This window comes from Amphibalanus amphitrite, unplaced genomic scaffold, assembly GCF_019059575.1.
Source record: "Amphibalanus amphitrite isolate SeventyFive unplaced genomic scaffold, NRLGWU_Aamphi_draft 000182F_arrow, whole genome shotgun sequence".
Lineage (NCBI taxonomy): Eukaryota > Metazoa > Arthropoda > Thecostraca > Balanomorpha > Balanidae > Amphibalanus > Amphibalanus amphitrite.
Genome location: NW_024881677.1, coordinates 667,335 through 686,133, shown reverse-complemented (window position 1 = coordinate 686,133; position 18,799 = coordinate 667,335). Strand labels below are relative to the sequence as shown.

General features: G+C 46.4%; 1 protein-coding gene across 1 annotated transcript in view; it reads right to left on the bottom strand.

Moving 5' to 3' along the window:
* The window catches only part of LOC122384128 (visual system homeobox 2-like), a 56,490-nt gene extending 40,732 nt beyond the window's left edge, over positions 1 to 15,758 (bottom strand). Inside the window, exons 1-2 of the mRNA XM_043371160.1 lie at positions 15,718 to 15,758; positions 2,838 to 3,097 (exon numbers count right to left, since the gene is read on the bottom strand). Of these exons, the coding sequence (XP_043227095.1) occupies positions 2,838 to 3,077 (240 nt within the window). The 5' untranslated portion in view covers positions 3,078 to 3,097; positions 15,718 to 15,758. The remainder of the gene's footprint in view (positions 1 to 2,837; positions 3,098 to 15,717) is intronic.
* Between the last annotated feature and the right edge of the window lie 3,041 nt (positions 15,759 to 18,799).

Genomic DNA, 18,799 nt, shown 5'->3' with positions numbered 1-18,799 from the left:
AATTTTGTAATTTGACACTGTACTGGTAAGGGTTAACGTTGTTGCATCCTGCACTGAGGTGCGCAATTTGTAAAGAAATAACTAAATAAATAACCAAATGCACCACTTCACGCAGTCTCTTGGTCATTATGTAAAACGGCGCTATTTAATGATGAACTTTCAGTGTGTGTGTGTTGTCAGTTTGGTCGGGATCGAGTTACAGGAGAGAACTGCTCACATGTTGTGTGTCCCCTGCCGCGTGACACTTGTGTCCCTTTCACGAGGAAGCACGTGTCATTCTAGGAACTGCGGTATGTCTCCAGGCGTCCCTGTAACTGAATTTACTGACAATAATTCGTCAGTTCACACTGCTGATGGAAATTACCAGGCTGGCCTCAACCCTACTTCTGTTAGATTTTCGCCATTTTTCAGAATGCTCGGTTACAGAATGCTAAAATGATTACCTTTTGAAGTGGACCATTTCTGACGCCAAGTGTGGTAATTTGACGTTTGAGCACAACCTCATGTGTCGGCATGCTTGTCAATTAATTTACCAGAGCCAGAAGAACATAATGATTTCGTTGGCAGGCTGCACACAATCTTCAAAAAGTTACTTATCTAGAAAATATATCTTTGCTATCAAAAGCAAATTAAAATTTTCTTTTGAATGAATATCACACTCATATTCGGATAACCTATGAAACTTCGACATATTGGTTGGTATTCGACTGAGCATTTACTAAAATATTTGTCGAGCTTACGGTGGTAGCTCAACTTATTTATTTATTCAGATGCAAAATAAGTGATATACATACGAATGACTATAATATGTTCTAAGTTTGCTAATGAGCAGCACTATATGAGAGGAAAGAAATCAAATCACATTGATGTAACTTCTGATGTCACCAGTCACGCATCTTCAATTATATAGCATAATTTATTTTGTTTCTGGGTAGAAATGTTATATCTCTTTTTCGCGAACCAGCCAGAACCAGACACGGTAATCGTTGGAATAAAACTTGCTAATGTACAATGTGTAAATTTATCGAAAAAGCGCATTAGCATAGCGTAAAATGAAGTCCTCATAGATGTGTTTTCTGAACTTTGACTGAAAAAATGATATTTTACAACACTTTTATAGATATCTTCTAATATTTTGTTTCATCATTCTTTTTACTTAAATCGATACTCCCGCCCCTAAGGAAAACAAATCGTTTTGTTTTGCGCAAGGGAAACAAGCGCACTGTTTTCATAAATCATATTGTTCAGCATATCCTCTAAATGCCCATGCATCGTTCTGTAATGCGCTTGTCATCTTGCGTCATTTTGATCTGTTACCATGGCGGCGGCCTTCTGTGCAAAAAAAGTCCAAGGGCTGCATCTGGTTTACAGCTCAACGTCATCACATTTCGTTCGCCTTTATTCGTTGTCTCCTCTTGTCGAGGGTCATCTCGGTAACATTAGTCCCTTTCCTTGAGGTTTGTATGTTAGGTTTTCCTCGCTGAAAGCCACACGCATGAAGCATGCATAAAAATCGCTTTAGGCTTTCGAAAGACGACCTCCTGCTTAATCAAACATTAGGCACACATGTGGTGTTCTTTTGTCATGTACTTACCTATGCTATAAAATGTTATCTTTTCTATGAGCATGTATTTACGTCGTTATGAGATAAAATGAAGTCTTAGAAATATCTAGACTAAATTTGAACGTCCCATTCCGCATTGTATGTTCTTGAAAGGTAATTCCTTGATTCAAAAACGCTGAATTATGAGTACAGTGTGTGATAGGCTTTGGCCACTTCGGTAAACCTACGGAACTGAAAAAGAGACAGAAAAGAGTTCCATGTTACTTGAAAATTAAAGGCCATTTACGCCAGTAAACGAAGTCAATATGAGTAGCATTCACATGCAGTACGCATTCTAATAGCCGTTTTCACGCGGCCATCTGGTACACATTTGGTGCACATCTGGTGCAGATTAGGTGCAGATTTGGTCAAATCAGGTTCAGTGTGTCTCTTAGCAGCTATCAGCTAGGGTTGCACCAATTGCTTATATGCCTGCTTTGTCATATTATCAGAGAGCATCATCGATTAAAACACTGAAATAAATTCATAAAATGAAGATATTTGCTGTAAAAGAAATTAGGTGCAGATTTGGTCAAATCAGGTGCATTCGCCGGATAGCCCGTCGTGAAAACGGCTAATATCAACCAGCATCAATCATAGGTGTAGCTCTACCAGAGAAGTTGGTAGGGCAAAAAGTTACTCAACCAGCATGTCCGATAATCAGGCTGAATAAAATGTTAGACTGAACCAATCCCTTTCATTGTAAAGATAATCTTTCGCAATAAACATGCATTGCAAAGATCCTCAATGCGAAAAAAAGATTGCTTTTGCAATGTCCTGCAAAGGTGCTAACGTTAATAGGGCAAAACGTCTCAATTTGTGGGACAAAATGACAAGATGGTGGGACAGTCGTCCGACCAACAGTATGGGAAGCTCGGCCCCTGACACCAAATACTTCCTTACTAAAATTGAATGAGTGCAGAAACTAATTTTTCACTCGACTTGAACAACAACAAAATAAGTGTAGAGAAATATGACGACATAGTAGAATGCTATTCTTTGTTTCCTCCAAACCCTACATACTCACTGTGCAGTGTGCACAGTGTACACCTCACAGCAAGATATTTGGCGTTCATAAGCCAGTGAAGCTAGAAAACGCTTGCGGCCGTAAATGCCGCTTGCACAGTCTTCGAGGCTGCTGAACTGAATTTCCGACAGCCAACCGTCCCAACCTTTCCTCCCCGTCTCCACGTCTTCCATGCAAGCGGACGGACGTCCTGACCGCTCTACTGACCTGTGACATGAAGTGCGGCCGGCTGTAGGGCACCGTCGGGGGCGGCAGGCTGGCCGCCATCGACACCGGCGACCGCTGGTCCTGGTTCAGCCCCAGCAGCTCCTGGATGGCGAACGGCGAGCGCTGCGGAAAAGTCGGCAGCGGCGGCGGGCCGGCCGGGCCGAGCGGGCCGCCGCCGCCGCCGCCGGCCAGCCCCTGCGGCCCCACAGACATACGATCCGGCTGGAGAACGTTCATCATCGTCCGACCGCGGCGGCCGACTGCGGAGAAGCGCGCTGGTCGGTGCGAACGGCAACAGCAGCAGCAGCAGCGACACCAGTCAGTCCCGCGCCGGTCCGCGACTCACTGTCCCCAGCACCGGCCGGCCGCCGAGAGCAGGTCGCTGCGCGCGCGCGTGGTAGCGCCGCACACGCCAGCCGCTCAGTAAATACAATTAAACACCTGTAATTGGTGTGATTGGCGGCGGCCGTCCGCACGCAACCGGCTCCTGATTGCTCGGTGGCACAGCGGCGCTGAGACGACCTAGTGACCAGCCGCCGATCCGGGAGGCTTGCTCGAACCCGAGTAATTGCCACTGCTCCGCGAGCGAGACCCAAACTAGCTCTAAATCTGGCGGCGGCTCCGGCCGGCCGCCCATACGCTGGCCTATTACCCGGCGGCTGCGCGTCATCGTGCAGGCTCCGCCCACCGGCAGCCGCCGGCCAATCAGCGGCCGAGCCGGCGCGGCCGAGGCCCCCGACGTAATTAGCTTGTTAGAGGAGGTGGGGAGAGGGAGGGATGTGAGAAAATGACTGGCCAGAAGTCTGACCACTGGCAGAGGCGGACGGCGTTCGGCCAATTTCGGGATTACGACCTACGACATCGCGGTAAATGCAGTGTTTTCGCCGGAGGAATTCACTAGGGCATTTTCCAATGACAGACGCTGGAAAAATGTTTTTGATTGGGACTTTGAAGTCTGACATTTGAGAGACAAATTGGCTAAAAGTCACCGAAATGGGGCTGACCACTTAGAACGACATCCTGTTCACATTTCGGACACAATTTCCATTTGACCGCCGCGCTGGCGAGCGGGGCTCTTATTGACAATTGCCTTTTTCGTTAAGCTGAGAATCCGGGGCTCAGACTGCCGTCTGCAGGGTACGGAGTCAAAGTGAATGAGAATCAGTGTAATTTTGGACCGTATTTGCAGGTGTTTAGTCAAATGAAATTCACCATCTCAATACCTACAGTGATAAACTGCCTTAGATATCTAGTTAGGTAGTACCTACCTACAATAAAAATAAGCACATTCCTGCGCAAAGATGTTCTGCAGCTTCTGGGTTCTCGTCGCTAAAGTGATAAATTGAAATTACATCAGTTGAAAGAAACCTGCATTATCGCTTGAGCTCTAGCAAGTATGTGACAATACGATTCCTGGGAAGACTTCAATAAGCGACAATTATTCACACATTTAACTCCAATAATTACACAGTTACACTTGCAAAGACGCGCAAGTATTGCAATTTGAAATCAGGTAGTTCACCCAACAATTAACAATGTAACTCATCCGAGAACGAACAGGGTCTTTGGTAGAATGAAGCTTTAAAGGTTCATCTTTGAGATTATTAATGAGACGGAGACCAATAATGATTCTATCGGGTTTTTCCAGTGCTTGTGTGAGGATCATATTTCAAAATAAGCTAAGATTCTATGATTTTATTCTCGTAGCTCGTAAAACTATGCAGAAACAGTTCATCAATAGTTTCAAGCACAGCTTTTATTTCGAACGCAAAGTTTCAGCAAAATAAAAAACGTCCCATACCTAAAAGTTCAGCATTTGAGTAAAAGTAGGCATTGATTGGTCATCAATGGATATGTACTCGCATGATATCTTGTTTGTAATAGGTACTTCTTCTACATTTTGAATTTTAAGATTATTATAATTTAATTAGCTGTATATTTTTTATTTGCTTATTTTTTGCTCCCATCCCTAATCTGTGTCATAAATATGCTCAAAAGGAAGTCGCCGTGGGATTCCAAATTGTTCGCGTGTACAGATAAGTTACAAATCACATGTAGCCCCCCAAAAAGATTGTGTCCACTTCTCGGCTGGTGACTGATGTACAGGACAGTGTTCGGGCGCATGGTCAATGACAGGACTAAGTGGTCAGGACTAAGCTCGGTCAAAGTAATGCAGCGCCTCGGTCAGAGGCGCTGTAAGTAACACGCCATAATTGATTCCCGCGGATTTGTTTTTTTTCTGAAGCGGACCAAAGTTGCACAGCCGTTGACGTGACATTTATTGATAGGGAGAGCTTATTGAAGGCAGAAGACAGAAGATGTGCCATTTTCATACACAAATGATGCGCATTTATTTTCTTGTGATATAGGTACGAGTATTTATATGTTTTTTCCATCCAAGCGGAACCAAACCTACACACGTGACACACCTTGCATACGGACAATGACCTGGACATTGGATAACTACGAATGGACACTGGACAGTAAACGGTGGACACTTGCACTGTCCACTTCCAGTGTCCACTATCCAGTGTCCACGGTTGACATTTCGCTCGCCCTCACCACTTGTACAGGTAGACTGCACCGGCCGCATTCGTGTATTGCGGCGCAGCCTACCTACCCAGCGATGCAGCTAACACCAGCACTGCAGTCTCCGCCTATTCGGGCCGATCACTGAGCGTTTGTCGTCGTGCCTGGAGGGTAGACTGTGCCGCGACGCCTCTGTGCTAGGCGGCACAGTCTACCTGGAGGGTAATAAGTAAACAATACATACCGCTGTACCTGGATGGGCACGCTTGTTATTGGCTGGTTTGGAATAACCATAGACATATACTATTAAGGCGATCCACAGTGGATCGCCTATCCACAGTCTTTGTGGCCGCTGCTACATAACATCTCTTATATCTCTAGGGCTTACATCTCATTACCACCTCTCAGTCTCGTGAAGATCGAGAGTCAGGGATGAAAGTTCGGGTTCGAAGATATATCTTCATTATACGCACACAGGTGGATAGGCCAAGCACTATTCATAGGCCCATTCCAAAATGACAACGTCTGGTTATGGGTGGAGTTTTTCAAGGGAAGTTGGTGGGGCAAAAAGTCGTCAAACCCACTATGTCTGATTATGAAGCTGAATAAAATGCCACACTGAATCAATGCCTATCATTACAGATATAATATTTTGCATTAAACAGACATTCCAAAGCTCTTCAATGCGAAAAATATTAATTTGTAAGGCAACTAAGTCTTAGAAATCAGCTGAAGTTGGTGGGGCAAAACACTTATTGGTGGGGCAAAATACCAAGTTGGTGGGGCAGCCGCCCCACCAACTATATAGGAAGCTCCACCCCGTGTCTTATTGCAATGTTTTGTCTATGCCCTAAATTTGTTTCAGTAGGTATACGAAGCACAATTCTCGAGTGCGTCACGGGGATTCAATCCACTGTCGGCCATCGGTAGCCGTGACGGACATTACTTTGGCAGCCAGCTACTGTGATTCGATTTTTCACCTTTATGACACTTATCAAAGTGCATGGTAAAATGAAAAGACGAACATCTGTAAATTATAATGGTTAAGCCCCCCCCCCCCCCTCCCCATTCCCAGCTTGGCCTTGGCCCGCTAGTGAGTCCAGCATAGTTTAACAGTTAAGACTCGGGATATGAAGGCTCTGTTGAACTCAACTCAAATACATTCATGAGCCATGCAATACGGCCGTCTTTCTGCCGTCTGTCTGTTCTGTTCGTCTTTCTGCCGTTCGTCTGCCGTCTTACCGTCTGTTCCCGTCACTACAGTGGCGCGGAGCCTCTCTCTCTCTCTCTCTCTCTCTCTCTCTCTCTCTCTCTCTCTCTCTCTCTCTCTCTCTCTCTCTCTCTCTCTCTCTCTCTCTCTCTCTCTCTCTCTCTCTCTCTCTCTCCCTCGCCCTCTCCTTTTCCCTCTCTCTCTCTCTCTCTCTCTCTCTATCTCTCTCTCTTTCTTTCTTTTCCCCTTTCTCCCTCCCCCTGCCCCCTTCTCTCTCCCCCTCGCTCGGCCACGACAGAGCCTGCGTGCCCTCTACCGGTCTGCTTGCCAACTACAACTGATTGTCGAGCGTCAGGTCCATTCAGTAGATGGCAGCACGGCACGGGCCAATTTGGGTCTGATTAGGCCTCGAGTTCTGAGGTATGTATGTGCGTACTTCCGACTGCGAAGACATTAGTCTCGGCACCTTATAGGAAGCAAGCATTGAGGTTCCAATGAACCCACTGGGGACTATAAGCTCTTGAGTCAATCCCAGACTGGCGTGCGGAATTCTCAGACAAACAAGGGACCCTCAGAAATGGTTTTGGACCCTGAGACCGGTGGATGAAATTAGGAATGTCATAGGTATGCCTCTCTCACCTTTGAAATTGGTTTAACCCTCGCATCTTCAGGGGGGTCGAATGGATCCCCCCCTCGGTTTTCGCGAATAACTCTCGCCCGATCGTGAAAAAAAACGGCCGATCGCGACGAAACTTGCATTACCCTCGAGCTTTAATCAATTTTACACATACACTGAAAATGTCATGACCCTGATTTAAATGACCTTTGACATTTGACCTTTTTCTCCAGACCATGTTTGGCCGGATTCGCGATTCGGCTCATGTCTCCTCACATTATCCGCTCACCACAGGCGGCGGAACGGGGAGGGCACCGGGGCACCGTGCCCCCCTTTGAATTTGGCATTTCAACATAAGCCCTATGGACGTTGCATGGAAAGAATGGGACCAAAAGTCGGCGGTGCCCCTCCCCTTCCCCCCTTAACCCGCGCCCCACTGGGGGAGGGGCTATTCATAGCCTCCCCTCCCGTTTTTCTGCAATAACTTCTAAACTGCTTGACATATAGCCACCAAACTTTCAGTACTTCCGGCTGCATCAATTTGGCACATTGTGTCAAAATTTGAACTTCGTATCTATCATAGGTCGGCCGAAAATGACGTCAGAGTGACGTCATGTTCGGCCGATTTCGACGCAAAACATTGAACCACGGGAATCCCTCTCAAGAGCTCAGTTTTTGAGCTAGATCCAATTTCTTTGCATGAGAGGACTCAGAATGGACTGCGCTATCAAACTGCGATCTCGGATATTCAAAATGTTAAAATTTTGGAAAATTATATATATTTAAATTCAAAATTCGTATTTTTATCTTTTTTCAAAACGTTTTTGACTTTCCGAAAAAAACTGAATATGTATAATATAACACATGCTTATGACCTACTCTAGCAAGTTTTAGGTAGATATATTCAAAAATGGCCAAGTTATACGCATTATAGCAAAAATTTCACAATTTTAAATTAAATCAATTTTTCAGTACCAATTTGACATCGTACACTAATATAAATAGCACAATCATGTTCCCGAGCTCAAACTGCATCCGATAGACATGTTTTTTGCTGAGAAATTTTAATTTTAAAATTTGACCTTTTTGACCTGAAAGTGACCTGATCTCAGCTATATTCAGGTTAAAATGGCCTCAAATGACACAGGCGACACCGAATTCGAAATCTATGGCCTAAATGGACCATAAAACATGTGTCACGTGACCGACTTATAATATAAGATTTCCGTGACCTGTGATGACCTGACCCTGACCTGAAAATCAAAGTGCAAGTTTGGTACCCTCAGGGTATGTAAAGCATTTGTTCACGAGTGTGTAAACCAAAATCAGCCTGATCTGACTTGTAAGACGGCAGCCAGAGCCCAAAAGGTGAACAAACCAAATATCGATAATTTGTACTTTGACCTGACCTGTGACGTCATCGGTGACCCCGAGGTCAATGAAATTAGGCTTCGCTCGACAGTTTTTCCGGGTCTATCAGATGCCGTTTGAATTTTGACGATGGGCCCAGTAGTTTCGGAGTTAGGAGGGGGGGGCTATGAATAGCCCCCCCCCCCCTCCAGTAGGGCGTGTTCTACACAGACCCCAGTGGGGCGCGGGTTAATTGAAGGTGCTCCGCCGCTACTGCCGCTCACATTATCCTCGAGTTTACAGTCTTTTTTTGTGGTTTTAAACGTACCAACATGTGAAATGATGCTAGTGCATTTTGGTGGGTGTCAAGATCACGCTAAGGTCATGTCAAAGTCTATGACCTTTGATGATAGTGGTTCACTCTTTCGAGATTTACTTGTTACTGTGGTAATTTTTGGAGCTGATTTTTGAATTAGCAACCATTTAACCCTATTAGTGGCAGGCTCCTGGCTACCCCATATTAGTGGCAGGGGGGGGCTGTTTACGACCCCCCCTTGATATCTCGAGATCTAACCGGCCGATTTTCAAAATTCAAACGGCATTCGATTTGGCTCAACGAGATCTACATTTCTTAAAAAAAAATTAAAAAATGTCAATAGGGGGTAGAGGGGGGTAAAAACGGGCAAATTGCAGATACATTTTAGACTGTTTATCACGGCCAGGTTTCTGAACCAATCTTAACGCAACTTTTGCCGATTGATAGAGAATGAACCAGGAATTCACATGGATCCTAAAAATATGCATTTTCAAAAATCATAGGTGGATACAGATCATTGAGATTGGGGGTACACAAAAAGTATAGTAAATAAGGTTTTTGTTGGTACTGTTTCTAAAAAGGGTGGCAATGGTCTTGTTATGTTACAATTTTCTTATGAGAGAACGACTAAAATTGTATTGGTCATGCATAGGCGGTGTCAGGGCACCTATGTTGGGAGGTAAAAAATAACCCCCCTTTTTGGACGCCTGGATCCGCCTATTATAGCAAAAACGTGTCAAAAGAGGATGCACAATAGCTTGTATATGTTATCACATGATACCTTTCATTCACTGTTCGTAAAACTGGTGCAGCATCGTGATCTTCGCCCAAATGACTCGCTTCACGAATAGGACCCCCCAATTCCCAGTGCTCTGGAGCCGCCCCTGGTAAAGTTATGAACTTGAAATTTTCAGGGAATGTGCCCAATTTAGTTTTAGGAAAAGTCAAAAAATTTCAGCATCGTAGCTTCAGCGGTTTCGGAGATATTCCCGAAAAACCTGAGGGGTGGATAAAAACAACCCCCCCCCCTGCCACTAATAGGGTTAAACATTTACGAATTAGTTCCGTTGCCCTCGTAACATGTTATGAAGCTGTCAGAGGCGGTTGACACGTACAACGAATACCCGGCAGGACCCCTACTGTTTGACCTAACCTGACCTGACCCCACCCTGGCCTAAATGCATGAAGACCTCATCTATGCCCAAACTAACATGAAATTCGGGATCGCGAAAAAAACGTAAGAACTTCACTTCACGAAGTTCTAGCAGGTCCCGATTTTCCCGACTTTTGGGTCATGGACCTGACATGGAAGGTCAACTAATGACCTAGGCATAGGCGGCGGAACGGGGAGGGCACCGGGGCACCGTGCCCCCTTTTGATTTTGGCATTTTAACATTAGCCCTATGGGCGTTGCATGGAAAGAATGGGACCAAAAGTCGGCAGTGCCCCCCCCCCCCCCTTAATTGAAGGTGTTCCGCCGCTGCTGGACCTAGGATTTTAAAATTGGGTATCGTCGGCTTTCTCTCGTCACGGGCACCACGCTCGTTTTTTTCGGAGGTCTATCTCGATCAGGGGCCAAATGGCAAGGAGGCTAATGAACCCCCCCCCCCCTTCTATGTGTTCGCGGCTGGCAAGTGGCAAAACACCAATAAGGCGGCAGGTTAAGCCCTTTCCAAGGTAGATTGGTCCCTTTAAACTTAACCCTCGCCGGCACAGGGGGGGGGGGTGATGCAACCCCCCTCTAAGGTTTTTCGCAAATAACTCGCGTAAAAAGCGGCCGATCGCAACGAAACTTTCAGTACCCTCGCATTGATCAATTTTACACCTACCCTGAAAATTTCATGACCCTGACCCAAATGACCTTTGACCTGTGACCTCTTTTCCGAGACCATGTTTGGCCGGAATCGCCATTCGGCGTATGTCGGCTCGCATTAGCCGCGCGTTTGCAAGCTTTTCGTGGTTTCAAACGTTCAAACATGTGATTTGATGTTGCTCACATACATAAGGGTGGGTGTCAAGGTCACCTGAAGGTCAGGTCAGGTCAGTGACCTTTGGTGACCTCGGGTGACCTCGGTTCACTTTTTCGAGTTTTACATGTTTCTATGCTAGTTTTTGGAGCTGAATTCGAATTTAGCAACCATTTGAACATTTACGAAGCAGTTTTGGTGCCTTCGTAACATGTTACGAAGCTGTCAGAGGCGGTTGACAGTTGACACGTATTACGAATACCCTACCGGTTGAGCTGACTTGACCTGAACCGACCTGGTCTAAATGCTTAAAGACATCATCTCTGATCAAAACTAACACGATATTCGTGATCAGCACCCCGGAAAACCACATAGCAGCCACACTTTACAACTTTCTAACAGGTCCCGATTTCCCCGGTTTTCGGGTCATTGACCTGACCTGGAAGGTCACCCGATGACCTAGGACCTTAAAATTGGGTATCATCGGCTTCCTCTCATGACGGGCAACACGCTCGTTTTTTTTTCGCGAAGCTCTAGCTCGATCAGGGGCTAAACGCGAGAGGGGGTCGTACCAACACCCCCCCCCCTTGTGCCGTCAAAGGACGCAAAATGGCGTGTGCCGGCGAGGGTTAAGATCATCTACATTCTTCAGGCTAGGTACTTTGCTAGAGATTTTGAAAGTTGCCTCCACCCTTGTGTGAGGTTTTGCGATTGGTATGCTTGCTATATTTATATAGCAATGCTATGATATATTTAGTTTATTGCTCACCGTTAATTTAAAAAAAAAAACGACTACATAGATAATAACGCTGTTCATGCCGTGAGCTCTGAGCATTGACCATCAGATTTAAAGACGCCATGAAAGCGTTGTCCTACCCAGCACGGCAGGGACACAAACAAAGGAATAATAATGAGTCACGGATGTAATTCGTAGTAAAAACAAGCACAAAATTGATAAGATGTTGAACACATGAGATATTTTGGCTAATCTTCTAAATATACTTGTAGCAAATACACTTTGGCCTCTTCCCGCTCGAAACCAGCGAGTCCCGTGGCAAAACTTTGGCTTGTGTGTATACCTATGTAGTGTCCGCTGTCTGTGCTGAATGCAAATACCGATATTGATTAGCGGATGTTTACTTCCCTTTACTTAGTTACTTTAAAAAAAAATAACCAACAGGCCATATGGCCCACTAAAGAGTCAAGAAAAACTCATGTTTACCTTTAGGCTTACCTATGTCCTATACAATACATCTTCTATTTGCACTCGCGCTAGCGCATACGCATACACAAACGTATTCCGGAACTTCAAGAAAAGATGTAAAGACGAAAAAAGTATGATAATAAAGAACATAATAAAAAAGTTCTAAACAGATAAAGCACCGTTCATCAAGGCAAGTTTTTACAGAGAGTCTCAACGCGCGTCACTTCGGAATTGCTGTAGCAACTAGCATGTTGAGAAAAAGGTTAAAGGTAGTGTGCCACCTTTGAAAGATTTCCCATTTTATTTTTCCTAGGATAAGAAGCTTCTGTTTTTACCTAATATCGCAAAAAAAAAATCAAAAATGGGCCTGGAATAGTGCCTTTTTCGCCTAAAAGTTTATCGGTTTTTAGATATGTATAACAACTGTAGTGGGCTCACCTGCAAACAGGCGTCGGGCAACAATCGCGAATGCGGCGCACTTGTGACAATAAGCAAAGGTCATTATAGTGTTACGACCATACGACGTACGGGAATGAGTTATCAGCTGTCTAATCGTAGACAACACAATGTCGAGCCTTAAACTGTAAGCCCGTATTGGTATTGTTTCTTTTATTTGGCTGTCGAACATTATCTATGGTTTGAAATATGATTTTATGTAAAATAATTGATATGAAAAAGCCGTCTTATAAGTTATGACCCCATTTCACCACACGTAAGTGGCAGAAATGACAATGATCAGCTGACGCATTTTTCTTGGCCGAAGTCAGAGCGCGCGGCCCGACGCACCACGCGTATTTGGAAATTCCGACCTCGACGAGCATCAGAAGCCAACTAACAGGCGTGTTCGAAACCGCAGGAGCTGATGATGAACGGGTTTATCGAAACTTGATTGGATGAGCATATCGGTAATAGCGATTTCAGTGTGTGCATTTATTGTTCATAGTGGTGTGAAATGTGGTTGGGGTACGACCGACAACCCGTCGGGGCGAATTTCGTACTGGGGTACTCAAAATTTGAAGAATTTAAGACGTTTCCATGAGTTTTGAAGGTATGGATAAGTTCTAAAAATCCGGTTCTCCTTATCTGGGCCATTAACTCCATACGGTCCAAGAAAGCTGGCACACTACCTTTAATGTGCAGCTTGTGTGTCGTTATTTAGAGGAAAGGGTAATAAGATGCTAGCAGCTTTGAATGTTGCATGGGTCACTGAGAGTAGGTGCCTATCTTTCTTAGGGATGCCGCATATGCATCACAGAATGATTCAGCAACACCTTTACCTGAATTCTAAACAGGTAACTGAAATGCACAAGTGACTATTTTCTTAAGCTAGCGCTTGCCGCTTACCACCGGTTTGACGCCTTGACGTAAAAGACCTTAACCAACACGCATAAATTGCTATGGCATGGTAACTATTGCTAACGCCTAACAGTAGGTACTTACCTGGAAATAGCAAACATGGAACGCTACGAGACTCCGTTAGGACACCAACGGAAAAACAAGGAGGCCTGAAGCAGCATCGTCCCGCTCCAAACAACCAGCTGCCAGCTGAAGAAGCCGCTCAGCCCGCTATCGGGACAAGTTACGACAGCAAAACACTCGATACACCGATAATAATCATTACGAAAACAAGCACACCGGCCCACTGAGTGGCAAGGAGCCGCTCCAGCGCAGGACACCTTTCACCCTGTGAGGACAAACATAAGCCTGTTAACAAAACACTCCAGCCAGAAAACGCCACCTGATAATTATTCTCCGCGCCCGCGGCGCGACTCGAGTGTCTTTTTCTCTGGCCGGCCAGAGTGTTTGGCGCTTTGTGAGGTGAGTGGGCCGTCTGGCCATTAGGGCAGTATTTGCGCCCGCGTCCGCGCCCACATGTCGGCACTAGTTCGATCGTTTCTCGCACCATTTTAGCCACTCGAGCTGAGCCGGCCATTTTGGCCGGCGCTGTCGGCCTTTGACGGGGTCGGCCGAGTGCTCTGTTATCGGCGTGCGGCATTCAGCTGCAGCCGCCCATAAAAGGAGACCTAACGAGCTTGTTAGACCTGCGCGGCCTCTGGCGGGCCCGGCGGCGGCGCCTGCGGCGATCCAGCATGGCCGCGAGCTGCGGCGCTGTGGGGCGCTGTGGGGCGCAGCACAGTGAGCCAGCGCACGGGGATGACGGGCTGGTAGGCTGTGCATTATGGGATTGAAGAGTCGAGCAGTGCTGCAGATATTTTACCGAACATTGCGTATGCCTACAAAGTACGAACCTACCTTGTTCAAATAAAAACAAACAAATGATGAGTATTTCTAATTTTAAGGACAGGTAAAACCGGCTTCAGAACAGCCACTTTCTGGCCAATTAAGAAAACACGGCTGAGAATGTTAAATTACTGATAGTTTTAGACGAAAACGTGGAAAATTCCATGCCTATCTGTGCGTCATTTATGGTAGGTATACCCATTCTATTTGGATTTAACGTAGGTACGATAAGCGAGTGTTCTAGGTGTATGTAAATACCTAGAAAAGTAAAAAGCATCTACGTTGTTTGCACTTACCCACCCCCGAACGGATGGGATTTGTCTACTTTTTTATGTGTGCAAGAATGAATAGTGGCTGGTACATACACGCTCCCGCATGCCCGTCAGCTCGCTCTTTGAAAAAGCTATGCTGAGACAATTCCAGGGACCTAGCGCATGAATTTGCGTCATCACACTGGCTACTCATCTTGTTTGTTTCGCTGCATGACTGGGTTTGCATGGATAACATCTCAGGAAATAAATAAGGATTACATAACTCCTTCATAAAAGTATACTGTAGTTTTACTCGTACGTGGAAGCCAGTAATTTTCACGGCGGAAGGATTAGAGCCGCACATCCGGTAAAATATTCTTGCAAGTTGCTACTTTAGGAAGAGGGAGAGGGAGGAAGGGAGGAAGGGAAGGGATGGAGGGAGGGAGAGGGAGAGGGGGAGAGAGAGACGGGCTTTTGTTATTAGGGGAACACCTAACAAGATCGAGACATTCTTTGAAACCAGGAAACCTTGGAAGTGCAGGATGATGCTGACTGATGTATATTGTTTTGAGATGCGATCTAACGGAGGCACACATAACTGTCCGATAAAAATTATTGCTGGACTGCCTTCGATATTTCAACCTTTGCTGAAGTCTGAACGGCGAACAGCCATAGCCATTACTTTTATACGCATATGTTTGTAGTCATCATTACTTCAAATTACAAAACATGGCAGCAGCATCAGTTCCATTGGCGGATCCAGAAAGGCGGTCTCGGGCGCTGCACGAGGGATGTACCCTGAAATGTAGCTCCAAATTAAAAAATCATCGGATTTCGATCCCTTATGCAGTGCTGTGCAGTTAAGAATAAAAAAAAATCCATGAAAGCCTCTTACTTTTCTTTCTCTTCTAGAAAAAAACGATAAATTGTCATCGATTTTGGACGCTGGGAAGGGGTAGTTGCCCCAAATGCCCTCTCCCTCGGAAAAAAACATCGCCAAAACAAAGGATCGACATAGGATGAGTAGCCGATGGGCGGTGTGCAATAGTCATTGCCGTCGTCATCACGTCACACATTGTTCAATTATAATGTTTCGCGCAACTAGGGACCAGATATGCATAACAATATAACATTCACCTACCGTAAGTATACCTAGCTATTAAAACATTGGTTCTGTGTAGGTACTCACTACTCACCAGTCAAGTTTCTTTTGTAGACACATAGTTTACGGCAGTTCTTTGTTGGATCTCGTACAGTTTTACTAACTCTTCCCGACGGTCCAAACTGACGTAGATGCTGTTCACAGGCCAATCGTGCATTCTTCGTTATCAGTGATTCCTCGTTATCAGTAAGACAGATCCTCACCACACCGAGTCACACTCAAACACCCGTCTCTGACTGCCCCGGGGCTCTGACTGGAGTGCCGCGTCTGTGAACCGCCTGTGATGAACAATCTGTAAACTGGTAGAAAGGTGTCCCCACTCTGACGCTGATCACTCCTGACGGCTGACCGAGGGGAGCCGCCGCAGGGACATTTCAACAAACAGCGCAGACGCCATCTGTGACAGCGGCACCGCCCCGCGCCGCGGGAGACAGACATGTGGCGATCAGGTTACCCGGCATAGACAGGACTCATTCCGGCCGGAAACGGCAGGGGCGGGCTCTGTGGATGAAATAGGTTTGATATGTTTGAATCCAGATTGTGACTGGGAAATATTACAAGCGATTGGTGCTCCTAGGGCGATGAGACTCAGAACGACATTTAGAAGCTCACCTCGCTTGGAATCATGTCATTTCAATCGGTTATTTCGACTGTGTTCGCCGCTAACACTAGCCGGAGTCATAATTCTTAAAATGAAACAAAACCAACAGAAAGAAAAACGGAGCCCGAAGAGTCGTAGATCGTTCTCGACACTCCCTAGTTTCTAGTCTCTGTCTCCGGCGGGAACTAAGTCTCCGCAGTTCCACCTTCAGTACGGCGGACGGAGGCCCCCACTCTGTCCCCGCCGTCCCGCCCCGATCCCTCCGAGATCTGAGTGGCCCCCGTTACCGCCCCAGCTGTCACAACAGGCCGGGCGGGCGCAGACCAGCCGCTCCAAAGGCAGCCAATCGGGCTCCGCTCTAATGGCGCCCGGCCCGCCAACTGACGACTAATGACCAGTTGGTGCTCCCCAGCGGCCAATAACGGCTACTTACCGAGACAGCAGACCCGGCTAACGCCGAAATCGGCCCAAAACACGACTTCGGAGGCGGTCTGTCACGCGCGGCTCCCGTGAAGAAGCGGGAGTCACAGGAAAGGTGCCGTCGATACTCACTAAGCCATCCGGTCTCACGCGGGGAGCTTTCTGACTCGGTACCATTTGCGGGGAGGGGACTGAGGGTCACCTGATGGTCCCAGTGTGGTGAAAGCAGTCACAATACCGGGAGGTGGGCTCATCGGGCGGTATTGACCAAATGACCCTCTAATGGCGGAAGAATAGCACTGCTAATCCAAGGAAGTCTGAATAACTCGGCAGTGGAAAGAATGCGACCGGAGGTAGCGGCTTGACTGAAAATGTAATGAATGGCGCATGTTAACGCGCTTTTGAAAATGGGAGTCAGACAGTGGCTGCATATTGGCTGAATGGCAATTATGATGTGGTGAGGAGCTCTATCCACTTAGAAATTCCCTTTCATGACTCGAAATCGCAAGACTTCAGAAGGATATCGCAGACAATTGGCTCTTGAGCTCTCATTTTGTAAAATATCTTTCCCGAAGATGATACAAACCGACAGAACATCATAAGAAGTAAGATTCTCTCAATGATTAGCTTGTTGTTTGACGGGATAGCGAATTTACTCTGCTCCAATGCATCAATGGGTTTGTATTTGTGCATCAAAATAACTAAATCAAAGGTCAGTTTTGATAAGACAGAAAGGATCACAGAGATATGTTGTGCGTATGACCAGTCACCACAAAAGGAAGCAGCCATTTAAAAATAAAGCCTTTGAAACACTGCCACTCATTTCTAGCATGGGCGTCGAAACCGGGGGGGACGGGGGGGACGCGTCCCCCCCAGTCGAGGAATCCGGGGGGGACGTCCCCCGCAAAAATATCCCCATGAATGATTTAAAAAGTGACCTACGACATTGGTGTATTGTCGTTTTGGGATGAAATTGCGGATGCCTACTCGTATACAAATTGAATCTGTGAATTGCTGACACTGTACCCTTGCTTACAAGGCTGCGGAGTAGATGATTTTGGTAACTCCGACTCCGGCTTAAAAAAAAAACGCTCGGAGTCCCCAGTGGGGACTCCCCACTCCCTCTCCGACCACGGCATCCCTCGGCCCGCATCGGAGTGAAAAAAACATGTGATGTGATGCTTTTGTCTCTTTGAACGTTTCTTGGCACATTAAAAGATAACATTGCCTACGAGGTGCAGCTCTGGACTGTCCGTCCCAGGTCCTCGATAGGGAGCCAAAGCTCCACTTGTAGGGGCGACCATATCCAACAAGGGCTGAAGATCTGTCCCAAAGTCTCAGAGTGCAGTAGGACAACAGCTTGCAGAGACCACACATTTTACATAGGATATTCATAATAGTCAAGACCTTTAGCTCACTCTCAAACGGCCCTCTTCCCGTTCGAGGCCATCCGACAGCAGAAGGTCTCACCATGGCCTTTGAACGCTTGATGCTTGAGGGTGAGAGGACCTCGTCCTGGTCTGAGAGAGCCCAGGAGGACGTAATGCTCAGTATCCCCCTACATTGGTCTTACCACGACCCCTACAATCACCACAGCCAACAGAATCTCCAGCTCTTATTCGACACATCCTCGGGGATGACGTTGACTCTGACTTCAGAGTTGAAGTCTGTTACGATTTTGGTGACTCCAACTCCGTATCCGACCAAAACCGTCGACTACGACCGAAGTCGACTCCGACCCCGCAGTCCTGCAGCTACACTGCACAGAAGTTGGAAAAAAGCTGTACCTATGGTTGACAGCGGTTTACAGAGGACCACACGATTTTTTAGAGGCAGGGCTGCTGGACTTGGTGACCAAACCCTAACTGTCCTGGTATCAAACTTATTACGCGGGATGCAAAATTTATGCGTTTTAGGACTGTTTTGCCAAGAGTTTTTGCCAAATTTCGCGGCGCTTCGCGCCGCCAATTCATGCACAGGTAGAAAAGAGTGTGACTTATAACGCCTCCACGCGAGAACATGAGAACATGTGTATTGTGTACGCGTTACAAGTAGTGCATAGCCCTGAAATTGTACGGTAAACTAACAAACTTTT